Raw genomic sequence first — 15538 nt, forward strand, 5'->3', positions numbered from 1 at the left:
TATGGCGAGGTGGTTCTTATAAACTTACTTTTTTTTGTATCAATATTTCTAATTGACTTTAATTTCAATAGAACTCACCAGATTTTATATTAAATTAAAGTCCATGTCCACTACCTACCCACGACTTAGAAATTGTTGCAGTTCCCTTTAAATTGATGGTATTTCTTTGTCCACAAGTTTATCGGAGTAACCTTTCATGTACACCCCCCCCCAAAAAAAAATCCTAGATCCGCCCCTGACGTGGCGGGTGGGTAAATATTCACTAGGGAAAAGAGAAGTAGTACAAGGGTTATGCATGATATTGTTGGCAAAATAATAAGGAAATTTGTACTCTCATTTCCTTAAGGGTGACTAGATTTGCTCTCCGGAAATGTAAGGCCCTTTACCCTGTTTGAAAGTAATTCTTAGACACGTTTTTTGAACTGCCTCTATTCTGTCCCACAATTCATTGGACATGCCAGAATGGCAAACAGAGAAACAGAAAAAAAAACAAAAAAAATGTATTAATCCAAAAACGTTCAGAAATAAAATGAAAAAAAACAAGTTTTTTAACTGAAAGTAAGGAGCGACATTAAAACTTAAAACAAGCAGAAATTACTGTGTATATTAAAAGGTTTTCTCCCTTCTCAACGCTCTGCTCCTTACGCTAAGGTTTTTTACTGTTTTAAAAAGTAAACTTGAGAAAAAGAGTCAAACTTTAGCGTAAAGAGCAAGGTGTTGAGGGAGGAAAAGCCCCTTTGATATACGGAGTAATTACTGTTCGTTAATTTTGCTCCTTACTTTCAGTTAAACAACTTCTTTTTATCATTTTATTTCCAACATAAAGCGAACTTACCAGTAGAGGTAATTTCGAACAGTTCGTGGTAACGAACTGTAGTAAGAAGTGACCCGGCTCAATAGTAACCAAAGCTCTAAAAACAGAATTTTGATATCAAGAGTTACATCTCAAGAATCGCACTTTTATGCCGATTTTAAATATGTGAGTTTCATCATCAAGTTTAGTCTTACCCATCAAAAGTTACGCCCCTGAGAAAATTTACCTTATTTTCGAAAATGGGGGAACCCCCCTAAAAGTCATTTAATCTTAAAGAAAGTAACACCATCAGATTCAGCGTATCACAGAACCTTATTGTACAAGTTTCAAGCTCCTATCTACAAGAATGTAGAATTTTGTATATTTTGCCAAAACACAAATCCCAGGTGCGTGTTTATTTATTTAATTCTTTTTTCCAAGGGTGATTGTACCGACCCAGTGGTCTTAAAATTTTGCGAGAGGGCTCATTCAAATGGAAATGAAAAGTTCTAGCGCCCTTTCTAAGTGACCAAACAAATTGGAGGGCAACTAGGCCCCCTCCCACGCTCATTTTTTCCAAACGTCGTCCGATCAAAACCCTGATATAGCCATTTTATTCAGCATAGTTGAAAAACCTTATAACTATGTCTTTCAGGACGACTTACTCCCCCAAAGTCCCCATGGGAGAAGCTGCAAGTTAAAAACTTTGACCAGTGTTTGCACATAGTAATGATTATTGGGAAGTGTACAGACGTTTTCAGTGGGATTTTTTGGTTGGAAGGAGGGGTTGAGAAGAGGAGGTTATGTTGGGGAAACTTTCCATGGAGGAATTTGTCATGGGGAGGAAAATTTTCCATGAATGGCAGGGGGCCGGATTTTCTAGCATGATTTAAAAAAACAATGAAAAAATAAATATGAAAAAGTGTTTTCAACTGAAAGTAAGGACCAGCGGTAAAACTTAAAACAAACAAAAAATATTACACATATAAGGGGTTCATTTCCTCTTAATCTCTCACTCTTTACGCTAAAGTATTTTTTAGTAATTTCAATTATTTATTCTACGGCCTTTGTGATTCAGGGGTCATTCTTAAGGATTTAGGACAAAATTTAAGCTTTAGTGTAATGAGCGAGGTATTGACAAGTAGGCGAGCCCCCCTTATATACGTAATAGATACCTGCGAATATAGAAGTTCGTTAGGTAAGCTAATTCGTAAGTTACGTATATTTTTACTAATGAAAATCATCGTAAAAAACTAAAAGCTCTAGTTGCCTTTTTAAGTAGCAAAAAATTGGAGAGCAGCTGGGCCTCCTTCCCCGCTCATTTTTCTCAAAATCGTTCGATCAAAATTATGAGAAAGCCGTTTAGCCAAAAAATAAAAATTCAAATTTCGTTTTAATTATTCATCTGCACAGAGCCGAAATCAAAACATGGATTAACTAAAAAACGTTCAGAAATTAAATAAAAAACGAATTTTTTCAAATGAAAGGAAGGAGTAACATTAAAACTTAAAACGGACAGAAATTACCCAGTATATGAAAGGGGCTGTTCCCTCCTCAACGCCCCGCTCCTTACGCTAAGGTTTTTACAGTATTAAACAGTAGAGTTGAGAGAAAGAGTCAAACTTTAGGGTAAAGAGTGGGGCGTTGAGGAGGAAACAGCCTCTTTCATATACGGGATAATTTCTGTTCGTTCTAAGTTTTAATGTTGCTCCTTACTTTCATTTAAAATACTTGTTTTTTTATCTAATCATTAAAAAGTACAATTACTCGAATAAAAATTTAAATGATAGTTGAGATGCAACTGAATTTGGGGCACGGATTTTTACTTTGAATTTGATTTTAGGGAGTCAAGTGAGACTTAATTTTTCTTGGAATTTGGTTAGTAATTTCCGTTGGAATTTGGTAAATCGACACGGGTCTGTTTAGAGGGCATTTTCTGTCATGCCCCAAAGGATTTTGTAAAGTTTTGAAATACTTGGCTTTCCTGATTGGTAGTTCCAGGACAGTTTTTGGCTTGGTTACATACATAAATAAAATTGGGTGGTTTAATCTGACAATGAAATACAACAAACTTTCGGTTAGATCGTATAATTTCCACTTCTCACCCATTTCTAGCTATATTTTATATTTTATTTCATATTTTAATTACCCTACATCGCTCACTACTCTACATATTAGTTGACGCATTCCGAATAGCAACATCCATGCACAATCTAAGATATACTCGATTTGTTGCCGACGGCGATTCGATTACCCATTCTGAAATTATAGCAAGGGTACCATATGGCAGAAATATAGAAAAAATTGAGTGTGCTAATCATGCGTGCAAATGCTTGGAAAACAGACTATATAAGAATCAGCATGAAAATGCCGAATGCAGAAGATTTCTTAGTGCTGCAATAATAAAGAAATTGTGTGATTTTGCCAGAAATGCAATTGCATGTGCCACCACAGAGAAGAAAAGCGTGAAGGACCTCATCATTGCGCTGAAGACAATTCCTCTCCTTTTTTCCCGTGGCGACCATAGATTTTGTCCTACACGCTGCTCGTTTTCCGGGAAAGTTCTACAGGTCAATCCTGAAGACACCCCTAGCATACGACGTAAAAACTGTCTGCTAGAAAGCGCCTTTTCACTAATGCTTCCACAAAACTCCCTTCAAAAGAAATCAGGGAGCCAACCGGAGCAGACAAAAACTACGGCTCGAACGCAACTGCTCCGGATCTTGATTGCAGTGCGCTCGAAATTGCAAAAACAGATTTTTTTACTCGTCTCCAATGTACTGCAACAGAAATCCTCAGTATTGAAAAAGCCACTAGGCTTCAGAGAAATCCTATCGATAATAACTGGATAGAATACAGAAAAAACAGAATCACAGCTTCCGTAGCTGGTGCTGTTTGTAAAAGGCGGTTGAAGACTGTGGGTTCATTAGTTCGGCAGCTGCTGTATCCCAGAAACCACCAAACAAAGGCAATGGAGCATGGTCAGATGTATGAGCCTGTATGTAGCTATTGCAGCTTTTGTAAAGAAAATGGGTTGCATTGTGAACTCTGCTGGGATTTTCATTCAAAAGGAATATGGGTTTCTAGGGGCCAGTCCGGGCGGGATAGCAATTTTTCCTTCGGGTGAGAAGGCTCTTTTGGAGGTGAAGTGCCCTTTGACAGCAAAAGGGCTTACATTGGAAGAGTGGATAGCGCTTAAAAATATATGTCTTGAAAAGAAAGTTAATAGTGAAATAAAGCTGAAAAGAACACATGACCAAGTTCAAATGCAATTGGAATGTTGTGACATTGATTTTGTATACTTTGTAATATTTTTAGGGGAAGAGGAATTATATTATGAAAAGATTGGTCGTGAACGTGAATTCTGGTCTAACAAAATGCTGCCAAATCTACAAAAATTTTATTTTGAGGCACTGTTACCAGAAATTGTCGACGGAAGGTTGCCAAGAAGTATGGAGATACGAGAACCGTTTATATAAATCCAACTGTGCTAGGTATGGGTAGTTATCATGTGTCATTACAGTCTTATCCGAATACAAATTCAGATATACAAACACTCAAGCATCGAACTTTAGAATATTTTTTAATGAACCCGTATGGATAAGCTAAACAAAAAAAAAAACAAGTTTTTTTTTAACTGAAAGTAAGGAGCGACATTAAAACTTAAACGATCAGAAATCACTTTGTATATGAAAGGGGCTGCTCCCTCCTCAACGCCCCGCTCTTTACGCTAAATTTTTTTACTGTTTTAAAAAGCAGAATTGAGAGAAAGAGTAAAACTTTAGCGTAAAGAGCGGGGCGTTGAGGAGGGAGCAGCCCCTTTCACATACGAAGTAATTTATATTCGTTTTAAGTTTTAATGTTGCTCCTTGCTTTCAGTTAAAAACATGTCTTTTTTTATTTAATATCTGAACGTTTTTGAACTAACGCATGTTTTGATTTTGGCTCTCCACAGATGAATAATTAAAACGAAATTTCATATTTATATGGCTTTCTCATAATTTTGATAGAATCACTTTGAGAAAAAAGGAGCAGGGGAGGAGGCTTAGTTGCCCTCCAATGTTTTGGTTACTTAAAAAGGCAACTAGAACTTTTAATATTTTACAAACGTTTTTGCTAGTAAAAGATCTATGTAACTTACGAGTTAGTTTACGTAACGAACTTCTGTATTCTGTTAGTGTTAAATTTTAATGCTGCTCCTTACTTTCAGTTGAAAAAACTGTTTCATATTTGTTTTTGTATTGTTCTATTTTGAAATAAGGCTAGAAAATCCTGCGCTCCCTTCATGGAAATTTTCTTCCCCATGACAAATTCCTCCATGGAAAGTTCCCCCAACATAACCCCCTGTTCTCAACCCCCCCCCCAACCAAAAATCCTCCTGAAAACCTCTGTACATTTCCCAATAACCATTACTATATAAACACTGATCAAAGTTTGTAACTTGTAGCCCCTTCCACGGGGATTCTGGTGGAATAAGTCGTCCCCAAAGACACAGTTATAAGGTTTTTCGACTATGCTGAATAAAATGGCTATCTGACAATTTTAATCGGGTGACTGTGGGAAAATAATTAGCGTGGTTGGAGGCCTAGGTGCCCTCCAATTTTTTAGATCACTTAAAAAGGGTGCTATATACTTCATTTTTTATATATAATTCACTTGTATATAACTTCATTTCCGTTGGAATGAGCCCGCTCGCAACATTCTATGACAACTGGTTCGATATAATCACCCCTGGAAAAAAAATCCATATTTTTGCTGATAGAAGCTTAACACTTCCACGGTAGGGTTCCCTGATAGGCTGATTTTGATGGGTGTAATTTTGGTTTTATTACTTTTATCGGGTGTTTCCCTCTATTTTCTAAAATAAGGCAATTTTTCTTAGACTCGTAATTTTAGATAGGTATCTCATATATTTAAAGTCAGCATTAAAATGCGATTTTGTTTATGTAGCTATTGGTATCAAAAATCCGTTTTTTAGAGTTTTGGTTACTATTGAGCCGGGTCGCTCCTTAGTACAGTTCGTTACCACGAACTTTTTGATAAAATGAAATAAATTTGTCACTTCGCTGCGAGCAATTATTTAAATTATATTTTTCTAAATAGGTCTGCATGAAGTGAAAACCCGAAAATATGTACTTTTTATTTGTAATTTTCACAATTTTATACCGCGTCTCCTGGCAAATAATGATGACCAGACCACAGGCACACACGCAGGCGAGGGATTCACCCACCTTAAATTTTTATAATGCTTAATTTTCTCAGCGAAATGTTTAATTTTCCTGTGTTTTCCTGGTATTTCTTTCGTAAGAGTTGAACCCCCCCTCCTCCAAAAAAAATCTCGAATAATAATTTCCCTAATTTTCTCCTCAAATAATAGTTCTTTTCCAAATAAATATTCCTATTTACTTGTCGAATTACGAAGAATGAATATACATTAATCGTAATTTTCAGTGAGAAACCCCTTGAGTTTAATGACGGCAGTGAAATCTGATAACCTTGAGTATTTGTGTGATTTGCCGCGATTGAAAAAGAACTGAACAGGCAGTATAATTTCTGGAGGAGCGTCCGGCCTTAATAAACAAGCATCCATGATCTGTCTTCTGGCAAAAATAGCAAGATTCCACATTTTTATAGATAGGAGCTTGAAACCTTAAGAGTAAGGTTTTCTGGTAAGCTGAATCTGGTTATAGGATTTTCAGTATGGTTCCTTGAATTTTAGGGGTTGTTTCCCCCTGTTTCAAAAATCAGGCGAATTTTCCTCAGGCTAGTAACTTTTGATGGGTAACGCTAAATGGGATAAATTTTAACTATTTTGATCAAATATTTAAAATTTAATATTAATATCAAAATTTTCTTTTTATAGTTTCGGTAACTATTGAGCCGAGTCACTCCTTTGTTACAGTTTGTTACCACAAACTGTTTGATTTACCCCGGACTATACCCATAACATCTCCACTCATAAAATTGAGCTGGCGAAAAGAAAGCAGGACATAAGACGACTTTCGTAAAGAACTCTGGCAAATTTTCCCAGTGTAGAATTTCCCCTTTGATATTCACTCCCGGAAAACTTCCCTCCCTAGGGAAAATTATCCCCTTGAATTTCCCACCTGTAGAAAATTTGCCCTCTCCCTTTACCCAAAAATATATGCATATTTCCCAATAACAAACACTATATGTAGACAATGAGCAAATTTTCTATCTCAAACAACTTTGCCCAAGGGCTTTGGGGGGTCATGATATTTCCAAAGGCATAGTTACCCGGCCTTCATGCTGAACAAATTGGATATCTAAAGATTTTGATCAGACATTTCTGAAAGGGGGGGGGGGAGAAGACTTAACCAGCCATTTTTTTGTCATTTAAAAAGGGCATTGGACCTTATAATTTTATTTAAGAATATTTTGTTGGTAATAAATATATGTAACTTATGAAATTAACTTACGTAGCGAACTTCTATATTCGTATATTCTTATCATATATGTGAGGGGATTTGCCCCCTCGTCAATACCTCACTATTCATGCTAAAATTTGATTTTTTTTTACAATTCCTTAAGATTGACTCCTGAATCACAAAGGGTTTAGTTAGAATATATAGCTCTTCTGAGAATACTAAAAGTTCTGAAAGTACTAGGGATTCCGGTGCGCCCTTCATGGAAAATTTCCCTCTTCCTTGAAAAATTCCTCCATGGAAGGATCCTTCCAGGTAATCTTCTCCTCCTAACACCCCCCACCAGAAGAAAACTCCCTGAAAACGTCTGTTAACTTCCCAATAAGAGTGCTATATGTAAACAATGGGCAAAGTTCACGACTTGAAGCCCTTACCCCGGTGACTGCGGGGAATTCAGTTATCCTTAAAGACATGGTTCTTAGGTTTTTCGACTATGCTGAACAAAATTGTTATCTGAAAATTTTGATCGGATGGCTTTGGGGAAAAAGGAGCTTGGAAGGGGACCTAGTTTGCCTTCAATTGTTTTGGTCACTTAAATAGGGCACTAAAACTTTTAATTTCCATTATAATGAGCCCTCTAACGATATTTTAGGATCACTGATTTGATAAGGTCACCCCTTGGAAGAAGAAGAAGAAAAAATAAGATAAACACGCATCTGTGATCTTTTTTCTGGCAAAAATACAAAATTCCACATTTTTGCAGATAGCAACTTATAACCTCTACAGTAGGGTTCTCTGAAACATTGAATAGATGGTGTGATTCTCATTAAGATTCTATGACTTTTAGGGGTTGTTTCCGCCTTTTTTGGAATATAAGGCAAATTTTCTCAGGCTCATAGCTTTTGATGCATAAGATTGAACTTGATGAAACTGAACTTTAATATTTCTGTGATTTTCCTGGATCTGATATCCGTCCGTGAGTCGTTTTGCGTTAATAAAAAATAGCATCAGCGGGAACCAAAGGCAAAAGGTAACGTCGTAAGTAGGATGTAAAAAATTCATAAGTTTTGGTGAAAATCTGCTGGTTGAGCCTGAAGACCTAAAATCTTTGGCAAAACAGTGAATTGGAGAACTAAAGAAGTTTTTGCCTTTAAAAGTTGGTAGTTTTGGCTATTAAGGAAAATGATTGTTGCTGCGTCTTAATAAAGGCATGTGGGCTCTTCCCCGTGAACTATACGATTAAAGTTTCATAAAATTTATTATACACACATAGATTTCGAGATGAATGATATTGAGAAGTGAAATTTCAGTACCACTTTTCCCAGAGATACAAAATATTAGAAAAAGTTGTTATTTATTTTGGACGTACCTACACAAATAATATATTCTAGTTCTTTTAGGAGAAGAAGAGAACTTTGTGGGTCGAAGAAGGATAATTAGATTTTAATGGGTTGTTAGTCGTTTTAATGGGAACTTTGCTTCCTTCATTACTAACAAAAGATAAAGTCACTGCAGACTGACATATAAAAAAACCTTTAACTAGCTTTAAGAATGCGTTACCGGTTGAAAAAACCACTATTTATTCTACGGCCTTTGTGATTCAGAGGTCATTCTTAAGGAATTGGGACAAAATCTAAGCTTTAGTGTTAAAGAGCGACGAAGGTTGAACCCCCTCATATACGCAATAAGAACATACGAATATAGAAATTCGTTACGTAAGTTAATTTGTAAGTTACGTATATTTTTTACCAATGAAAGCGTTTGTAAAAAATTAAAAGTTCTAGTTGCTTTTTTAAGTAGTCAAAAACTTGGAGGGCAACTAGGCCTCCTCCCTCACTCCTTTTTCTCAAAATCTTCCGATTAATTGCAATTAATTAATATGAAAATTTCGTTTTAATTATTTATGTGCGGAGAGTCAAGATCAAAACATGCATTAATTCAAAAACATCCAGAAATTAAATAAAAAAACTAGTTTTTTAAATGAAAGTAAGGAGCAGCTCTAAAACTTAAAACGAGTAGAAATTATTCCGTATATGAAAAGGGGCTTTTCCTCTTCAACGCCCCGCTCTTTACGCTAAGGTTTCTTACTGTTTTAAAAATAGAGTTAATAGAAATAGTCAAACTTTAGCGTAAAGAGCGAGGCCTTGAGGAGGAAAAGCCCCTTTCATATACGGAGTAATTTCTGTTCGTTTTAACTTTTAATGTTGCTCCTTACTTTCATTTAAAAAAACTTGTTTTTTTTATTTAATATATATATACAAATTAGCTATAACCAAGAGAAGGAGAAAAGGTAATACTGGATAACGAGAAAATCTATCAAGTGAATATCCTCACCTAACCAGTTGGTACTATCAGCAAATATTGTGGATGCAGTGTAAACTGTAAAAGTAGAAAAGCAACGGCCAGGATGTTTTCAACAGTTGAATAAAAATTGGAAGAATAGTAAAACAAGTCCGGAGATCAACATAAGAATATTAGAGGCAATTATGAAGTAAGTCGTCAAGTATGGTTTTGAAACTTCAGTGCCCCGAAGGACAGATAATCAAAGTCACTCACTCCCAAAATTCTATTAAATATTTTTTTACCCGCCCCTCCTAACTAATTGAAACTTTTAGCTGTATCCTGAAAAGTGTTTCTTTTATATTACAAAATCCGTTTTGAAAGTCTAAATATTCATATTTTCCTTTATTTACTTTTTTCCCTCTTTAGGCTTAAATTTGAAGTTAATTTGATATCATAATACCTCCGAAAATTTAAACTTAGCTTAAGCATTGAAAAAATATTTTTATCCAGTAACCATTGTCCTCATTTTAGAGCATTTATAATCGTTTCATTGGGTTAATTATCCAAATTTTAAAATATACAATATAATAGTGATGAAAGGAAAAGGATGGGGGTGGCATTCTTTTTTATCCACATCATATCTCTTATCCAATAATTGTTTAATTGGGTTAATTATCCAAATTTTAAAATATACAATATAATAGTGAAGAAAGGAAAAGGATGGGGGTGGCATTCTTTTTTATCCACATCATATCTCTTATCCAATAATCGTTTAATTGGGTTAATTATCCAAATTTTAAAAACATACAATAGAATAGTGATGAAAGGAAAGGGACAGAGCTGGCATTCGTTCTATCTACAAAATATCTTATTCTAATATCTTATTCTGATATCTTATTCTTATATTATTCTTATATTTATTCTTATATCTTTTTCTTATACTTATTCTATCTACAAAATATCTCCTATTCAATTCATCTTTAAACATTTATATTGTTTTTCAATTGCGGTAAAACTGCTTTTGTATCTCTAAAACCGGGTCAGTTTTGGAGGTTAATTCCCCACATTATTACATTATACGAGCTTAAAACCAATCCCGTCACATATCTAGGTATATTGTAATATGTCTAGCCGTTCGGCCAGTTTTGCAAGCCAAATTCATGTAAAAAATGATATATTCTTTGCCTTCTAATAATTATTTTTAGTTTTCTGAAGTCCTTTAGGAGTAAAGAATTAAGCATGACTGATAGATTTTATAGTAAAAAACTTATTTTGGTGATATTTTGTCTTTTAGTTAAAGTTTCCACAGGGACAATGAATGGCAAGTCTATATTATCATTTTTCTCTGTATAATCAGTAAAAATCTCAAATCGAATGGATATACTAAAGTCTAAATATTTTTTTCAATGTTAATTAAAATAATTCTTAAAATAAGCTAGTTAAAGAGAATTAAATATCCCTATCAAACTGAAGTCGATTCCAAATGAATAAAATTTGTTACGTTTAATGCAAGTCATAAAAATGTTAGAGGCTCAAACATTTGTTAAATCTTTAAAAACGAGAGAATACCACCAAAAATTCAGCCGAGCTAAATTAAAACCACACCAGAAGGTTCAACATATCAAAGAGCCAAAATTTAGATGTATCGAACTCCTGTTTACAAAAAAATGGACTTTGTATTTTTTTTTATTAAAAATTTTGTAATCCATACTGTGGATGTTTTCAAATTTTTGTTTTAGTTTTTTGATAGCCACAGTCACAAAAATGTTGAAAAGTCCAAAAATTCTGTCCTTAAGGATGACATGATCCCTCCGACAGCCAATGGGGATAGAGATGTTGGTTGTACAATTTTCAAATTGTTTAAATACAGTATCTGTTATTTGGAAACACATAGAATATTTTGGAGAGGGAAATGCATATTCTGCAAACAGATTTTCTATGAAAAAAAATTTTTGTAAGGAGGAAAGTTTTCAGAGGAAATTTTCCTGCGAGAATTTTAGATTGAAAGGGGGGAAGAACTCTTCTTGCTATGAATTGAAAAATGGTCAGAAATCAAATTAAAAACAAAGGATTTATTTCCGCTGAAATTTAAGAGACCAAAGTCCCTGGGGCAAAGGCTGCAAATTTTGAAAAGTGCCAATTGTTAACGGTTTGATTTATTTCGAGATTTACTTTGACGATCAAGTTAAGACTTTCTGAAAACTTCATAGAGTCATATTTATCTAAAAATTCTGACTTAGACGAAAAATCAGAAGTAAATCAATAAATCCAAGATGTAATCAAGAGAAAATAAACGATTACATATGAAATCTCATGGGAGTGGCAGTGTGGTTTCAAGTTAAAATTATCAAAAGTATTTTGAGGGGATGAAATGAAGATTAAATTATCACTAGAGACTTGAATATATTCCTAAAGATATGGTAATGTGGATCGAAGTAAACTGTGTGTGGGTATATCACCCGCTGTGAAAATAGCGCATCTGTATCATCACAAAATACGTTTTGGGTCTAAATTGAAATTTTCCAGGTATCTTAAAGATGAATTGCACACTTCGATTAGGGATAGGAACAGAGGGATATCAAAAGAAATTATATTTGTGGGGTATCACATGCATAAAATGTCAGGAATAACGGAAAGGATTCAGGCTGATACTATAGTTCTTAATGGTGAGGTAGGCCAAGAGACTTCATATTTATATTTATTAATTTAAAAAAAGCTTTTCGAAAAGGAGCTTTTCAAAGAAAAATAAATGACATATTAAAATTAAGATCTGAAGACAAAAATACTTACAATAACTCAAACTAAAAAGGACACAAAATTACTATTAATAACAAATGAAACCCAGCACGAATAAAAATTAAATAAATATTTATAGCAAAAACACAAACAACAGGTACTACTGTAAATGAATTAAACAATCTTGAAATGAGTAAAGCTTAAATTGAATATGCAAATCATGCTTAAAACAAACAAAAACATTTTGCTCTTGAAACATAAATGAAACCCAGAGCAAACAGAAATTAAATAAACAATCATAGCAAACAAACGTACAATAGTAGTAATATAAATGAGTAAACAAATCTTAAAACAAGTAAAACCTAAATTGAATATGCAAATCTCGCTTGAAACGAATTGAAAACTCTACAAACAAGAGTTTGGCTTCCTCTCCTAACTGTAAAAGTATATAGCCTTCTCCTTCCGCCACACGCATCCTATCAAAATTTTGAGATTGTCAGTTTATTTGAATTAGTCCAACAATCATATAAAAAACTTCAGGGTTCAGAATAACCCACCCCCAATCCCAGGGTAAGGGATGTAACTGAAGCCTTTGGGGTATGTAAAGCCTTTATGGGAAGACGTTGTCGTATTAACCTTGGAGGAGATTTGAAAGATCAGAATTTGAAAGTTCTCATTACCTTTTTAAGATTCAAAAGTGATCCAGTGGCAAATAACCCCCACTCTTGACTCTCTCTTTTTCCCAAATGCGTCCAATTGAATTTTCTATATAGCTCTAATTTTCAACAAATACCTAACATATAACAAAGACTCCTGGGATAACACAGCCCATCTGAACCTGGGGGCCAGTAGTGTAAATTATGCCCCTGGGTCATATTAGGTTCTTATGGAAGAGATTGCAGTATAAACGTTGGACGGGACTCATTGAACTGTTAATCAGAATTTCCAATACCTTTTAAAGAGTCAATAGTGATTGTAGGTAACTAGCTCTACAATGTCATTCCGAAGGCATTTTTAAGATATTTTCTTGTTAAAAGTCATGCATCAAATCCATTGGTTAATGCCAATCCAAACGTGATGCACCATCTCAACTCCCGCAACCATAGCACACTATGACTGACCCTCTGGTACCTTGTCATATTTTTAAAGACATTTCCAGATATTTTCTTGTTAAAAAATCAGGCTTTAAATCCAATGATTCATGCTTTATCGCAACGAAAGCCCCCTTGATACATCATATCAATTCAAACCACCGTGTAGCGCTATTACTGGCCCTCTGGCACTCGCTAGCATCCCCTCTTCATTCCTAACTCATTTTTCGGCTATTTTCATGCTATAAATCATGCGTTAAATCCATTGGTTCATGTTTTTGCAATCCAACTACAACGTGATACACATTGTCAATTCGCAACGCCGTGCAAAATGACTGGCCCTCTGGCACCCTCTAGTATCCCCTCATTAAAAAAGTGGTAACCAATTTTCCTTCCCTCACTTTTGATCCCAGTTTAAAACGGTCCCATCCCCGATTCTGCTGGCTTCCGCCCGGTTCAAATGATTCCAGTTCTCCTTATACCCGCTCCGATCTCAACTCCAAATCTGCCCCCAGTTGCGTTAGTTTCGGTTCCCCCACTTCTGTCACAAATTCCACAATACTGATTTCACCAATTCAGCTCCAAGTACCGCCAATTCCAAGATTTCCTTTACGGCTGCTTCCGTGGTAATCGATGGCTGGTCATCAACAATAGACACTTTATAATACGTTTGCAATCATTTTTACATCTAAAAAAAACAATCACATCCTTTTTTTAAACGCGAAGAGAAAATATTCCTAGAAAATGTGTACATATGATAAAGCTAACGTTGAGTTAGATGCTGACAATGAGAATTATTTCAACTATGAAACAATTTTTAATGGGGATCTTATTGGAAATCTTTGTGTGCGTTATCATCAAAGTGAGGCGCTAGATTCCTTTGGAATATCGAAAAAAATCAATATTTTTAGTGGTAGATATGCGAGAGTAAAATATTCAGAGACTATAGTTCTCAAAGATACTGCAACTCTAAACATTTTAGCTGATGAAGAGGGTCAGCTACTTGCTAATAGTTCTGGTAACAAGTTACCCATTGACAGATCCTATTGCCATATTTCTGGTATCAGTATTCAAAAGAAGACTAAAAGGAGACGGGTATACTTTTGCAACAGTATCATAAGCCATATCTTTTCCTGGTGCTGGAATTGAGATCAACATGAAATAATGTCGTAATACAGTGTGAACCCGCAAATAAAATAAAAAGACCACTAGCAGACATCATTATCAAGGAGAATAAAGATGAATTGACGAAAAACAAAACCAATGCAAACGTTACTAGTACAATCATGGAAAAGATAAAGATGAATTATTTGAAAGAAAGCAAGTGTTCATGAAAAACTTATCATAGCATTGAATGCTCGCAAAGAGAAATATATGAGTTATGGAACAAGTATTATTGGGGATCTGATTGGAAATGTATACCTTTGTTGTCATGAAAGTGAGGGGGGAAATTTTCTTGGAGCGTCCAAGAATTTCCACCATCAAAATGGTGAATATGCGAGAGTAACATTTCCAGAGTTGATAATGCTAAAAGAGAATGCAAGTACAAAGCTTTTTGTTGATACTGTTGCTTCTTGCTACTGTTGCTGGTAATACATTACCCGTCCTATCACCACCTTTTTGGCATTACAATTCATAAGAAAAGAAGAAGACAAGCCTACTATAGCACCAATGTCATAATGCATATCTTATTCCGGTGCCAAAACTGCAGCATAAGTGAAAATGATTTCGTAATAGACGATGAAACCGCAATCAAAATAAAAAGGGTATTGACAGGCAATATCACCATGAAATATAAAGATAAATTGATGAAAAACAAAGTACCGGCTAACGTTACTAGTACCATTATGGGTTTACAAGCAGATATAGTCCATGAACATGGCAATATCTGTGAAGAAATGTACGGCGAGGTTGTTAAAAGTTATCTATGACCCAAAAATAGAATATGTAACATCTCAAGATAAAATATAATGAAGGATTTTCCGAGATAGATTCAAAGCATTATGATATTCTGATTCCAAGATAGGTCATTTCATAATGATATTCCACATACCATTATTTCAATAAAAATATTTATCCCATTACTTTGTTTTGCTCCCGTTATTTGTATGGTGTGCTGACAACTCCAACGTTTAGAATGTTTATTCAATAGTCGGAAACGAAAGAAAAGGAAATTTCAGAGACATAAGTACTACTAAAGGGCTCATAGGGAGTCTACTAAAGTCTGAAAAAGGTTAGCAGGTTTTTTT

At 34.8% G+C, this 15538-nt stretch overlaps 1 protein-coding gene across 1 annotated transcript in view; it reads left to right on the forward strand.

Annotated features, from left to right (window-relative positions):
- Positions 1–10662: 10662 nt before the first annotated feature.
- The window catches only part of LOC136025338 (uncharacterized), a gene marked incomplete in the record, with an annotated part of 37526 nt that continues 32650 nt past the window's right edge, over positions 10663–15538 (forward strand). The window contains 1 exon segment of the mRNA XM_065701261.1: positions 10663–10783. Within this exon segment, the coding sequence (XP_065557333.1) occupies positions 10702–10783 (82 nt within the window).

This window comes from Artemia franciscana, chromosome 3 (assembly GCF_032884065.1).
Source record: "Artemia franciscana chromosome 3, ASM3288406v1, whole genome shotgun sequence".
NCBI classification, from domain to species: Eukaryota; Metazoa; Arthropoda; class Branchiopoda; order Anostraca; family Artemiidae; genus Artemia; species Artemia franciscana.